Genomic DNA, 14,012 nt, shown 5'->3' with positions numbered 1-14,012 from the left:
GAACAACGTGTGGAGTTATTTCTGAGAAATTTCTTTATTGTTGTTCTCATACATACAGAATCTTGCCACACTAAAGCAACTCTCTACATAACTATAGATATATTCTGTGAATCATTAAGGAGGATCTTTGCCCTCTTCCTGCCTACCAGGTATTTTAAGCTCCCCTGCCTCTTTGCTCTCTGGGAAGCAGCCCTCCTTTCTGAGTCTCCAAACTACATTCCACCCCAGTCCTCCACTTCAAAATGTGTTTAGTTTAAACACATAGACACTTTGACAGTGAAGAATTCCCCTGTTCCAAGAGGAATGGTGTCAGAAAGGAAGGAACAGTTGGAAAATTGTTTTGTGATTGTGTTAACTTAGATTCACAAACGTTATGAAATGTGGTTCCACTTGGTTGCAGCCCACGTGCTACAGGCACTCGGTACAGGTAGTCCTCGACTTAAAACAGTTCATTTAGTGACTGCTGAAGTTACAACTGCACTGAAAAAAGTGACTTGCAACCATTTATCACCCTTATGATTGTTGTAGCATCCCCCATGGTCACATGATTTACATTCAGATGCTTGATAACTGGTTCATATTTATGTCAGTTACAGTATCTTGGGGTCATGTGATCATCTTTTTGTGACATTCAAGCAAAATCAAATTCAAGTGACATTCAAGCAAGCAAAGTCAATGGGGAAGTGAGATTGACTTAACAGGCGTGTTACTAATTTAACTGCAGTGATTCATTTAACAAATGTGGCAAGAAAAGTTGTAAAATGGGGCGAAACTAACTTAACAAATTTCTCAGCAGCATAAACTCTCAAATCAATTGTGGTCATAAGTCAAGCACTACGTATAATTTATCAGAGGAAAAAGATAAAGTTTTAGAAGATTCTATCATGATCTAAACAGATTGTTATTATTGTTCTTTTTTCCGATAAAGGAGAATATTTGAAGCACTGATGTTATCTAGCTAAGGTTGCAAGAAAAAAACAAACTCAGAGAACACCAAGGACCCATTTCTTGTTTTTTTCTTCCTGGGCTAAATTCCTGCACTCTGATCCAAATATGTTAGTATCGGTTCTTAAAGGAAAATATGTTGCCATGGAGATAGCATTTTAATTGTGCATTTATTCTCTCTAGGTCTGATTTAAATGTGTATGGCTGTGGTTTTCAAGGATTGGCAATTTGTTTTGCAGACCTGTAGCCTTTACACAGGCCACCTTTGCCAGCCTTACCTCCTTAATCGGTTATGTGTCAGTCTGGAATAATCTGTGATATTGAAGTGTTTATTTAAGGGTCTATACAAGAGTGACAACCAAATAGCAATAGCACTTAGACTTACATACTGCTTCGCAGTGCTTTACAGCCCTCTCTAAGCGGTTTACAGCATCAGCCTATTGCCCCCAACAATCTGGGTCCTCATTGTACCAACCTCAGAAGGATGGAAGGCTAAGTCAACCTTGAGCCTGGTGAGATTCAAACTGCCAAATTGCAGACAGCTGGCAGTCAGCAGAAGTAGCCTGCAGTAGCCTGCAATACTGCATTCTAACCACTGTGCCACCACGGCTCTTCAATGATTTTGAATTATGTGGCATTGCTTTCTAGTCAGCCTGCCTGACGTGGAAGTTGGCATTTCCTTTGTGTTTATTTATTTTTATTTATGTATTTAAAACATTTACTGTATATAGCAGCCTGTCTTATACCAAACTTTGAGTGGCTCCCAATCATGCAGATGATATGCTGTATGGGACATAGAATTATAAATGTTTCTTATTGTTAGGTTAAGTAAGGACTGCCTGCCAGATTGGTCACAAACCATTAAGAGTTATGAGACTTTCTATCTTTGAGAGTTTGATAACCTGTGACACATGTTCTGCCTTAGATTTCATTGAAATTCCTTTTTTAAAAAATCTTACCAAAGTTACTTCATAATCAATGTTATGTTAAGACAGTAAGTTAGATATCTTCCCAGAGGACTTTCATTATTGGGTAGATTGCAAACACAATGTATAAAGAAGCCATTCCAATTTCTATGGCCCTTCAAAATGGAAGGGAACAAGGCAGCTGTAATTGAAGTCTAGCTGAGCCAGTATTATTTAACTTGGTCTTTGCTCTAGAATTGCTGTAGAGATGAGCAGTTTAATACATATTTTTGCATACAGCAGAATTCACTGTTATGCATTGGCCTGACCTAATGAACTTGGTTTTCTTTATTCCCATCAATTGCTAATTATCTAAGACTCATTGAATGCTATAGCATGACCTTGCTTTAATATAACATTTCCTGCTTTATTGGGATTTATGCAAGAGTGCTTCCTTAGGGTAGCATCTCAGGCCCCATTAAGCAAGGTTTGACATCCATCCGTCCACCTCTATGTTTTCCACCAGTCCTCCAAATCCAGAGAACCTTTTTAACTATTTGTTTGGCCATTCTGATCTGCTTCTTATATGTGTCATTGTATCACACTTGGCCAATAAAAAAATTCTATTCTATGCTATGCTATTCTATTCTATTCTATTCTATTCTATTCTATTCTATTCTATTCTATTCTAAAGAGACATTATGGGAAGTATGGATGCTCGGCTTCTCTTTTGCATGCTTCTTCTTAAAAGAGCATCTTGACAGCTATTACTATTTCATTTCAAGTCCATGAGCTATAAGGACTGTGACCACTTTAGGAGTTGTATTTCTCTCTTATCTTCCAGCACCATTACCTGAGACACTTTATGAAATAGTCTTCAGCTATCTAAGGCGGTATCTCAGTTTTCTTTTCGATACAGTACCGATACTGCCTCTCCCTCAGACCAGGAATTGTGAACTGATACCCATTTTCTCCAGGAAACAAAGCGGTGAAGATGCGATTTTATCTTTTTGGATAAACGGGAGAAATGCATATATAAACTAGGGAGGCATTTCTTAGTTTTAGTGAAAAAACTAGCCTGTTATGTCTTGAGCATTCATACAGAAGAGGAATTGCAGAGGAAACTGTAATTGTGCCTAGTTATTTTTACAAAAGCGATGAACAGAAATTTGTCTCCTTCATAAATAGAGGCTAATTATTTCACCCGAAACTCAGAAACTTTCTACTCATTTTAATCAGGATTGGAGCAATGGGGCAGAGCCTTGGGGTGAGACACAGAATTGGGAATCTAATGGATAAGTCAATTTCTTACTGTAAAGCTCTTTGAATATTTTTCTGAAGACTGAGCTGTATCCTCACGTTTTGTTTTAGCTTTTTCACTTCTTATTAAACTAGGACGTTGATTTGCTTTCTGATACAAAATGATTGCAGACTCCTAGAGTCTTCCCCTTTTTCCATTCAGAGGTTCTCTTGTTTTGTTTTGTTTTCCTAATATAACCAATTGTATACAATAACATGAACCAATTCTTTGTTTTTTGCAATAATGTCCTTCTCCATTACTGATAATCAGCCTTCTCTGGGCTTATCAAATACCATGAATGTTTAGCAGACTGGTTTTGCAGGGTCAGGACAAACCCCTATATGCTTAAAAATATTTTTTGTAGAGGAAGCAGATTGCACGGTTTAATTGTGTGGGTTAGATTCAGTGAGCAAAGAACAAAGACGTCATATAATTTTAGTGCCAAAGGTGTTAAGTTCATTCTGATGTTAAAAGGAACTGCAGTGAATGTTTTTCACTTTAATAAATGGAACAACATACTAGCGACACAGAGCAGATGAAAACCAGGCCAAAGTATTTGAGTACTCAAATATATTGACCTCTCTGAACTTACTTACAAGAGGAGCTTTATGGATAGCATAACTGCTTTAGAGATCACAGAACAATCTGTACAATCTAAATTGTGAGACCAGCTAATTGCTGAGTATTTTTAATTGTGACATTCTACTACCCTGAAATCTAATTAACTCTTATCTGCACACATAAATTATTTTAAGAGGGGGCTAAAAGCAATCATGCATATACAATTAGGATTTCTGGAAAGGACACCGCTGGTGACTAGTTGTAGGTTTGTACAACTGAAAAAATTAAGATCATTGTCTTGACCAACCATTCTAACAAGGTAGAAATTAATTATCTGTTCCCACAGTGGACAGTATCATAGCCAATGCAACCTTGCAAAGCCAGGGGCATTGCCCTCTAAAATGCATTGCTGAACTGTAATTTTGATTCTGTCAAAAAGGGAAAATAATTTAATGTATCAGTATAATCATATTAACACTTGGAGTATGTAAATTATTAAAGATCAGATTTGCATTTGCATTTCCGTGAGTTGAATTTATTTGAATTTTCAGTTTGAATCATCAGTTCAGATAATTTATTTGACTTGATTAAAAAGTTTGTTTGCAGGTATAAAAGTCAATTTAATCTCAACACGGATTCAGAAGAGTCTGATTTGATTTGATGCCCTGAATAACTTGAAAGTTTCAGATTGAAAGGATGATTTAATCAAATTGCCTTAAATTTGAAATTTTGTATAGCCTTATTTATTTATGCTCCTACAGCTTGTTCCCCCCACAACAGTTTTATCCTGTTTACTCTCTTACAGTTAGCTATATTAGACAGGTTTTGAAGGAGTTATCAAGTGGGATCCATTCTATGACTGCCTTGGTCCACCTGCCATCAGTTCTTCTTGCCAGCCCATTTCCATTTCAGTTCTTTTACTCTCTTGAACATATTGTATACTTTTGTTTGTTTTCTAAGCCATGTTGAGGTCTTTTTATCTTGTCTTGTAATGGCAAGCATGTATTGTTTCATGGCTCTTAGAGCCACTTGTGAGGTTAGTGTTCATGTTTCACTGGTATACAGTATGTTAGAGCAGGTGTCAGCCTTCCAAGTAATGCACCCATAGAAAGAAAAACTCTGAGGCAGGCAAGTTCCTCAAATAACAATTTATTGGATACATCATATTGGCACAACTGGTGAAAGTTCTCTAAGAGTTCTAAAAACTCTAAAAGTTCCCATGGCTTTCACCTAATTAAAAAGAAAAGTTTCCCCTTTTCCCCCAGGTCACAGGTCACGCTGTCCAGCCAAGGTCCTGGCTGGTTGCTTGGTTATTTCACTCCTTCTCTGGCCAGTCACCTGTTAGAATGTCCTTGGTTCCCACAGGAAAACGTTATTGTTTTAGCTATCAAACCCCCATCTAGCTATTTTCCCCCTCCCTGTCCCTTCTTCTGCTTTGTGGCACCCTGAAGCCTCCAAGATGGCCTCAGCCAGGTTTACTTCAGGGTTGACAGCAGGCAGCACACACTGATTGAAAACTTTTCTCTTCAGCCACAAAAGGAGGTTGTTCTGGAAAATTATGCAATCATAATTTCATATGCAATATGATAGATAGATAGATAGATAGATAGATAGATAGATAGATAGATAGATAGATAGATAGATAGATAGATAGATAGATATAGACAGACTGACAGACACACAAATTATTTCCCTTTAGCCAGAAAGTTTCCTCCCACCCTCATCCCTATGCATTCATCCCAAAACTTATTTAGCGCATCAGGTTCTTCACATGAACTTCACTGATTTTTTTAAAAAAATAACATCAAAATGTTTTTATTGGCAAGAAAGAATTAAGATGCAGATATAATGGTCTCCGTATCCTTTTTGATGTTGGGAGTTGTGGCACATTATTTAACAACTAAACCCTTCTGTTCAGGTAAAGTAAAGATGATGTCTGGTGCTGCTAATTTCTAATCTATAAATAATGAGTTTCATCCAGAAGAAATAATGGCTTCAAAAGGTACTGAAATTGAACAGATGTGTGGACTTTTTTTCTCTTTGCTTTTTGATCTTTGAGACCTCTGAAGGGTTCTTCTCATTATATAAATACAGGAACTAAAACAGAGTTCTAGTATCTCCACTGCACACTGATGCTGTTGTTAGTTTTGATTCTTTGTTCAGATAGTCAGAATAGGAAGGTGAAGTCTTTGCTATAGTTCACTCAGATTGTATTAATCTTCTGTTACAGCTGATGGGCCAAGAGATACGATTCCTCGAGCCTGTCAGTTAAATGCGGATGTGCCGCAAGTCACACAGCTGCTGAACATGAAGAAGCTGCGCCAAACGGAACAAAAATGTAGAGGCCGAATTTTAAATTCACCAGAATTAGGTACTCTTTGTGATTAATGTTTCTTTATTATATCTACTTGGGCCAAGGACTTTTAATCAGATGACATTACCTATATTCATTCATAGTATTAAGCTATAAAATGTCATGTTCGTTTTCACATAGCTTTTGTAGAAACCCAGATACTGTGAATTATTCAAGAAACAAAAACAGTGTTTAACCCATCCATCCTCTTCAAGGGAGATGCATATCGTCCGGTCTCAGAGTCTATAATATTTATTGCTAGTTTTATTAGTAGTTTTAACTTTTATAATCTGATTTTTTTTAAATTGTAGTAGTCTTAAGTGCTCACTACAAGGTAAGTATAAATAAAATCAATCTAAAGAAATTATCTGTAGAGATTCTCCATCATCCAGGTCATGGTTGCACCAAAGGTGCTTTTTCAGGAGGCAACTGGACTTTCTTGTCTTTTCCTTGCAGACATTTCACTTCTCAACCAAGAAGCTTCTTCAGTTCTGACTGGATGGTGGGAATGGAAGGATTTATATTCCTTGCAGACAGTTGGTCATTTGCATCCTTTTAGAAGTTTGTTGAAGCACTTGGAGGTTTATTTGTGTCCTCAGAGTCAGCTGAGTAGTGCTTCTGGTTCCTGTAGTCTGCAATTTTTTTTCTCTGGAAATCTGTTCATGTAAGATCAGCTGCCTGCAACGAATATAAATCCTTCCATTCCCCATCATCCAGTAAGAGCTGAAGAAGCTTCATGGATGAGAAGCAAAATGTCTTCAAAAAAAATCCCCAAGAAAGTCCAGTTGCCTCCTTAAAAAGCACCTTTGGGACAATATAAAGAAATGACTTGTAAATAGCCGGAATATTTCTTTTCCTAAATGGCCTATATTCCTCTTTTAAAATGGGAGTGGGTGGATGGATGGACTTAATAAACTACCTCCTGTGTAGAACATTGGCTTCAAGAGGGCCTGTTGGACTATCTCTCTGTAAAGAAATGACAGCCACTCACATACATGAGCAACGAGGGGGTTGATAGAAATTAGTACAGGTTGACCTTATTTTGTGACTTCCATTGGTTCTGGCAACTCGGTCTTTAACAACATGGTCACTAAATAAGCAGGTGAGTGAGAGAGAAATGCTGTGAAGATCATTGTCTGTTGCCTTCTCATTCAGATAAAGTTTCCTCATGGAGTAGTCTGTGACTGACAGTTTTCCCTTTTTTTTGCTCCCAGATAGGGTGGAGAGATTTCCTAAACAAGCTGTCTTCTCCTGAGCTGTTTCTCTCCAGAGCACAGCACTTCTTTAAAAAGTCCAACTGCAAGTTAATAAGCTCAGCTCTGTGAGCTTCTTTAATTGATTAGAACCCTTGGGCTGGCTGACAGCTGCTCCTTGAAACTTACCAGGCCTTAATCAGTTTCATACTGAAGATTTTTGTTGTCATAAATGCCCACAGAAAATGATTTTTTATTACCATTTATTTGTGATCTCTGTCCAAGGCAATCATTAAACAAGGACTACTTGTAAACCTTTTCCTCTTGTCAACTTCACTAGTAGAGTGAATAGGAAGATGGAATTATTAGTTGTCCTTGTATCTGGCTCCCAAATTATCAGGACCTCACTGTGTCATCTTTCAGTCTGAATTTAGAATACATTTCTTGGAAATGGCATAGTGTGAAGTTTGGCACTGCTTTTGAGAAAGAGACAGATGTATGACCTTTGATCAGAGTGTGATCAAAGAATTACCTGCCAATAAAATTCTTTCATAAAACATGTTCTTACGGTATTACTGCAAAATCTGGCTCATCTATAAGAATGAGGCTATTGCAAGAATGTGCCTCTAAATCAGGGGTGTCAAATTGGTGGCCCACGGACCAAATGTGTCATGGACAGGCCACATCCTCCCCAGCTCCACAAATGGGGAAAATGTCACATGACACCACGAGTTTGACACACATGCTCTATATGTATAATCTTATGAGAAGTGCAGTCAGGAATGACAACATAGACTGCTGTTGGGATTCAACAGGTTGAAGATGACATTGGGGAATTCTGAATGGAGAATTGCTGCTGTTGGACTGATTTGGAAACAGTTTCAGCAGAGCATAAGATTATTAAAGTCAAATTTTCTTACCCTTTGAAAAACTGAATAATTTCACATTATATTTTGCTTTCTTTAAACAAAACAAAATTTGAAAAATGTGTGCTCTTCCATCAAGATACTTCATTCCCCCCCCCAAAAAAATCTTTGCCTATGAAACCATACACCAAAATATTAATAAGAATTGCAACAAAATTTAAAAAGGGGAAATAATTTAATTTAGAATATTATGAAACACCTTCTTTATTTAATTTTTTGATGCAGTGGTTAAGGCATCAAACCAGAAACCTAGAGACTGAGGTCTAGTCCCGCCTTAGATACAAAGCTAATTAGATGATGTTGAACCACTCCCTGTTCCTCAAGAAGAGCTCTTCTTTCCTAGGAAGAAGGCAGTGGCAAACCACTTCTGAAAATATTGGCAAGAAAACTACATGGACTTCACTAGGAGTCAATATTAACTGAACGTGCACATGCAAAAAAGTCCAGTATACAGCTCTGAAATTTTCTTGTGGTCTCCTGAGATCCGATCCTGCCTATCTTTTTTGGGATCTCACAAAGTTGGTTAGATGCTTCCACCTAGCTAATTAACCAGTCCTCATTATCTCAGTAATAAGTAAAACATGTTTACAAGTAATTTTGGGTGAATGAGGGTAATTGGGACCCAAATTTTCATCACTAAGCGATGCGATCGTAAATGTGACCACATTGCTTAGCATCAGAAATCCTGCTACTCCCCATTACTCTGATTAATCAAATCCAACTGGTTGTTAGGTAGGGACCCACAGAATCCAAGCCATTCTGGCTTGTAAACTCCCAACTCTAAGCCTCAGTAAGGTAAGGGACTGCCCCACCTTTCTATCTCCCCACCCCATCTCTGGTCTTTTAGCTGCCCTGCACAACATCACTCTCCAGTGGCCATGGCAGTGCAGTATTGCTACATAAATATGATTTAAGCATGACCTATGATCTATCATGGTTTTGGTCTGCATATTTATGCAGAGATATTGAAAATTCAAAAGGGTCCACAAATGTTTAGGTATTAGTGTATGTTTTTCCACATATCTTGCTATTTTCAATTTTATTATTTATAAGGACAAAGCAATACATTGGTCATCATAAAACCATAGATTACGGCCATGGTAAACCTTCTATCTCAATGCATTTTTGTTTTCCTTTCTTGACTGAAAGTTCCTAATTCATTGCTTACAACTAATTTCCTTGAATTTCAAATGTAATTTTGTTCTATCAAAGAGCAATTCATTGCTCTGAATGCTTTCAACAAAATTAATAAAACCCACATGTATCCACTTAATCATTATACATGTAAATTGACTACCATTTTACACTATTAATTCCTTCAATTCCCAGGCCAGATTAAGTCCTGACTGTTAGTCAATGTAGGAATGTAGAAAGCTTTTCCCTCCTCCAATAAAGGGACCGTGGTTTAATTGAACACAGAATCAAGTCTGGTCATTTAAATTGAAAAGCTCACCTTGCAAAGAGCAATATGCAGTGGTCCACTAAACACAAATCAAAATTGGTAATTTATTAAAAAAAACCTCCCTAATAGTCCTTGCCCAAATACTTTTGTTTCCACAGGAGCAGCATCCTCAATTTTTTGCTATTACATTATTAAGGACAGATAGATGTGTTTATGTGTAAAGTACCTTGTCTCCTTATGCAAAATACAATTTGCACTGATTTGATCTCTAAAAATGCATCTTGGTCCACTTCTGCCTTAAGTTTAAGGTTTTTCTTTTTTTCTTTTTTAATTCCCTGTTGTCAATTTACTGCAAATCATATCCCGGTTCACTCATTGTACTTGTCTATCCTCTAGGGATTTCAAAAGCTTCCTCACTTGTTAGAAATGATGAGTTTATGAGTTTTGAATAAACACGAGACATGAAGAATAGTGGTAAAATAATACTATAGTATAAACAATACTATAAGTGTTGTACCTTATGATTCTTGATGAACGTATCTTTTCTTTTATGTACACTGAGAGCATATGCACCAAGACAAATTCCTTTTGTGTCCAATCACACTTGGCCAATTAAAAATTCTATTCTATTCTATTCTATTCTATAGAAACAGCTTTCCACAGTAAAGGTTGCTCCTACAAATATATCTAATTTCCATATTTCCATATCAAAGTAGATAAATACCTTGATAGAAAGTTTAATAAAGATGAAAAAATGAAGAAATTTTTGAATGTAGGCATATTGGAGGATATATGGCCTTTTGTGGGAAATGAATATAGAAACTAAAAGAATGTAAGAAAAAGTTCACAAAATACAGAAAAAGCAGATACTTCCATCAAGCCTCTTCCTAAATATGAAATTAGTTCCATTTCACTTTCTTTCCATGAGTATATTGTTTAATTGTATAATTTTTCAAATCTTGCAATAAAAATAACCAATATTTCAAACCTTTCTGGTCTCCCAAAGTTTAAAACTCTCTTAAATCAAAATCTTCTCTCCCTCCCTCTCTCTCTCTCTCTCTCTCTCTTCCCCCCTCCCTTCGTCTCTCTCTGGCTCACTCTCGCTCTCTTTATGCTTTTCCCCAATTTTATATTATTTTAAAGTAAAACTCACTAGGTGTTAAATTGAACTTACTGTTTTGAAGGCCTCTAATATAGTGCTTAAATTGAACATTTCCAAAAGTGATTGGATTAAAACAAAAGAGTTCGACTGGCTTAGTGCCCTTATAGAGGACTCCGTCTCTGCCGAGAACAAAGATGTCATCTCCCTTGGCTCCTGGCACTCAAAGCCACAGGAGACCATTATTTTACATGCTCCCATGAGCAGCAGCTTCAAAGCACTCTTGGACAATCTCCTGATGTCACCTACTCTGGAGAAGTTTGAGGGACTGGTCTGTTTGCCAGTCTTGCATTCTGCACATCAGTCATCTCCGCTCATTTGCATAGACATCTTCAATCAATCATGATTCACACTGGAAACCCATAATATGAGAATGTTAAAGCAAAACAAAACAAATCCTTTTTTAACAGCATTTAAATTAGCACAACTTTAGGCTTGGTTGGTAAAGTGGTAAAATAATTAGTGGCTATATCCCTGAGCTCACTTTTTAAATTCTTGTTAACTAAAGAAAATGAATGCCTTGAGCTTTAGAGTTTAATCTTTATTTTTAATCTGGCAGTATGAATAAGAGATGAATTCTTATGCCATTCGCTTCCTTTCAGAGACCCCAAACCAGACCTTTCTAGAAACAAGTGCTTTGATAATTTTAAGCTTCAATTTATTTTGAAATTCCATTTTTCATCTTTTCCATTTTAATACTCCAGTTAAACTCAAAAACCCACATTTTTAAAGACTTTTTAATATATAACTCAACGTGGTAAACACATCTAATACTCCTTCCTCCTATTTCCTCCACAACACCCTGTGAAATGATTTGAGGGATGGGGCAGCGGGGGCACCCAAGGTCACCTAACTCACAGTCACCTGGTTTCTAGCCTGATGCCTTTTTTTGTATATGTTTTATTTGCAGTTTTCCTTTAACAACCAACATATTTTGTGGACAGTGTAATGACTGGGTCTATACATTTTTACACAGTGCTAACAATAATAATACAATTATACATATATAGTTTTTGTCTTCCAACCTTTAACCTTAATAAACTCATTATAATTATAAAATATTCTTTTATATATCAAAATGTATAATACTATTTTCCCAATTTATACTCTCCCCCCTCCCCACTTATTGGGGTTCTTCCCTATTCATCTATTTATCTTTAAACAGTAGTATTCTCTCTTAATGATTCTTTATCGCTTTCTCCAAATATATATTTAAACATTAATTACATGTCTTACAATGTGTTTATTGACCCCTATTAGATCACTAATATTTAAATATTTTAAATATTACTCAAATTCTGATATCTCGATTTTCTGTAGACACCAATAAAACCATTTATTAATAACAAAGGTTATGTCTCTAAATCCCCTGAATTTGTAATCCTTAAAGCTTAAAGCTATAAATTCCAAAATATTTTGCTCATTATTAATCATAATAATACATTTAAATATGTTTAATCACAATCTTCCACCTCCTAATCTTAGTATGTTTATGAGTATAGTAAATTCTATTATATATTTATATATATGTTGCTATTTTCCCAAATTATATTTCTATTTTCTTCTACTAATTTTCAATATCATCCCAGTATTACAAAATATTGTATCTCTATCCGTCATCTCTCAGCCTTTTTTGAATTTGTCATTCATTGACTTTTTGTTAATTCTTTTATATTTCTTTCTTGGTATCATATATTTCTTTCTAGCATTTTTACATAATCTGAATGTTCCCTCTATCTTATCTCTTATCTCCTTCTGCTGCATTGTTTGGATGCTCCTCCATAACCTTTTCATTATTTTTGGGAAGGCTTCCTTTTTTCCCCTCTGTGCTATTGTAGCCTGATGCCCTAATCATTAGACCAAGCTGGCTCTCATTTACCATTTTTTTATCATTTCCCCCAATTTTTACCTAAATATAATTGTTAGAAAAGACTTATATGTATTGATATTTTCTGAATTAGTGAAAATAAGACATATTAGACAAAAATATTATTATTGTTTTTGTTGTTGTTGTTATTAATTGTTATCTGTATGATAAAGACTTAAAAATCCTGGATATTGGGGTAAAGAACAAAAAATGCAAGGAAATGATCAAGCCTGGGAATATTCTAGCTATTAATAACAACAACAACAACAACAACAACAACAATAATATTTTTGTCTAATATGTCTTATTTTCACTAGATTCAGAATGAAAACAAACGTACTTTAATGCAGCAAAATGTATTCCAAATTTATGCTGCTATAACATAATTGTTCTCTAATTCTAGTTCCTAGTGCTTACACAATCACAGTGGCACTCTTTACACACAATAAAGAATACAAGCAGAGTTGGTAGAAAAAATAGTGTGCCAAAACCTGTCTTTCAGCTTCTCACAAATTTCCTTTTTCAGGAAAAGATACTTCTATTTTTCTACCTTATTTTCAGGGAACTTAGTAATTTCTTTTAAATTTCTCATTAGAGATGTAATCTCATTAGATGTAATCATTAGAGATGAATGAGCTGGCTACTGCTGATTATTCTAAAGCCTTTTTGAATGCCACGTTCCACTCTGAAAATGGAAACTGTTCCTGAAGTCTTTTCTTGGGATAAAATTGAAACCAAAGAAAGTAGACCATTAGAAAAAAGATTATACTTACCTCCTGGGCAGAAATATGGAATATGACTCAAATACATAAATACATGGTAAAGGATTCATGGTGTATAGCATTTGGTTACCTTCTAATTAAATGAGTGAAAAAATACCACATTTCACCCTCAAGAATTTCTCTGAAAATCTCCTTTGAGAGAAATGTCAACAGTGAAAAACAGCCCAGGGTTCAGGAAATGCTAACCAATAGAAGCCAGTGGAAAGCATCACAATACACTGCTATATTATGGAGACTTAGAGCAAAAGTAATGCTAGTAAGGTTATGCTTAAAATCCTACAAGCTAGGCTCCAGTAGTATGTGGATCGAGAACTACCGAAGTACAGGCAGGATTTCGAAGAGGCAGAGGAACTAGAGATCAAATTTATTTATTTATTTTTTATTTATTGTTTATATTTATATACCGCCCTATCTCCCAAAGGACTCAGGGCGGTTTACAGGCATTTAAAAGCAATAAATACAATTCTAAAAACAATTAAAAAACTTATTCAAAAGCCTAATAATTAAAAATATAAAAATTAAAACCCAAGATAAAACCCACAAACTAAAATCTAACTCAGTCCTGCGCAGTTAAATAGATATGTTTTAAGCTCGCGGCGGAAGGTCCGAAGGTCCGGAA

General features: G+C 35.8%; 1 protein-coding gene across 1 annotated transcript in view; it reads left to right on the top strand.

The window, feature by feature from the left end:
• CFAP20DC (CFAP20 domain containing) overlaps positions 1-14,012 on the top strand; it is a 203,844-nt gene that overhangs the window by 65,125 nt on the left and 124,707 nt on the right. Inside the window, exon 8 of the mRNA XM_058167803.1 lies at positions 5,942-6,082. Within this exon, the coding sequence (XP_058023786.1) occupies positions 5,942-6,082 (141 nt within the window). The remainder of the gene's footprint in view (positions 1-5,941; positions 6,083-14,012) is intronic.

The sequence above is a fragment of the Ahaetulla prasina genome, chromosome 2 (genome assembly GCF_028640845.1).
Source record: "Ahaetulla prasina isolate Xishuangbanna chromosome 2, ASM2864084v1, whole genome shotgun sequence".
Taxonomy (NCBI): domain Eukaryota; kingdom Metazoa; phylum Chordata; class Lepidosauria; order Squamata; family Colubridae; genus Ahaetulla; species Ahaetulla prasina.
The sequence above is the reverse complement of the archived record's forward strand: the minus strand, read 5'-3'. Positions and strand labels throughout refer to the sequence as shown.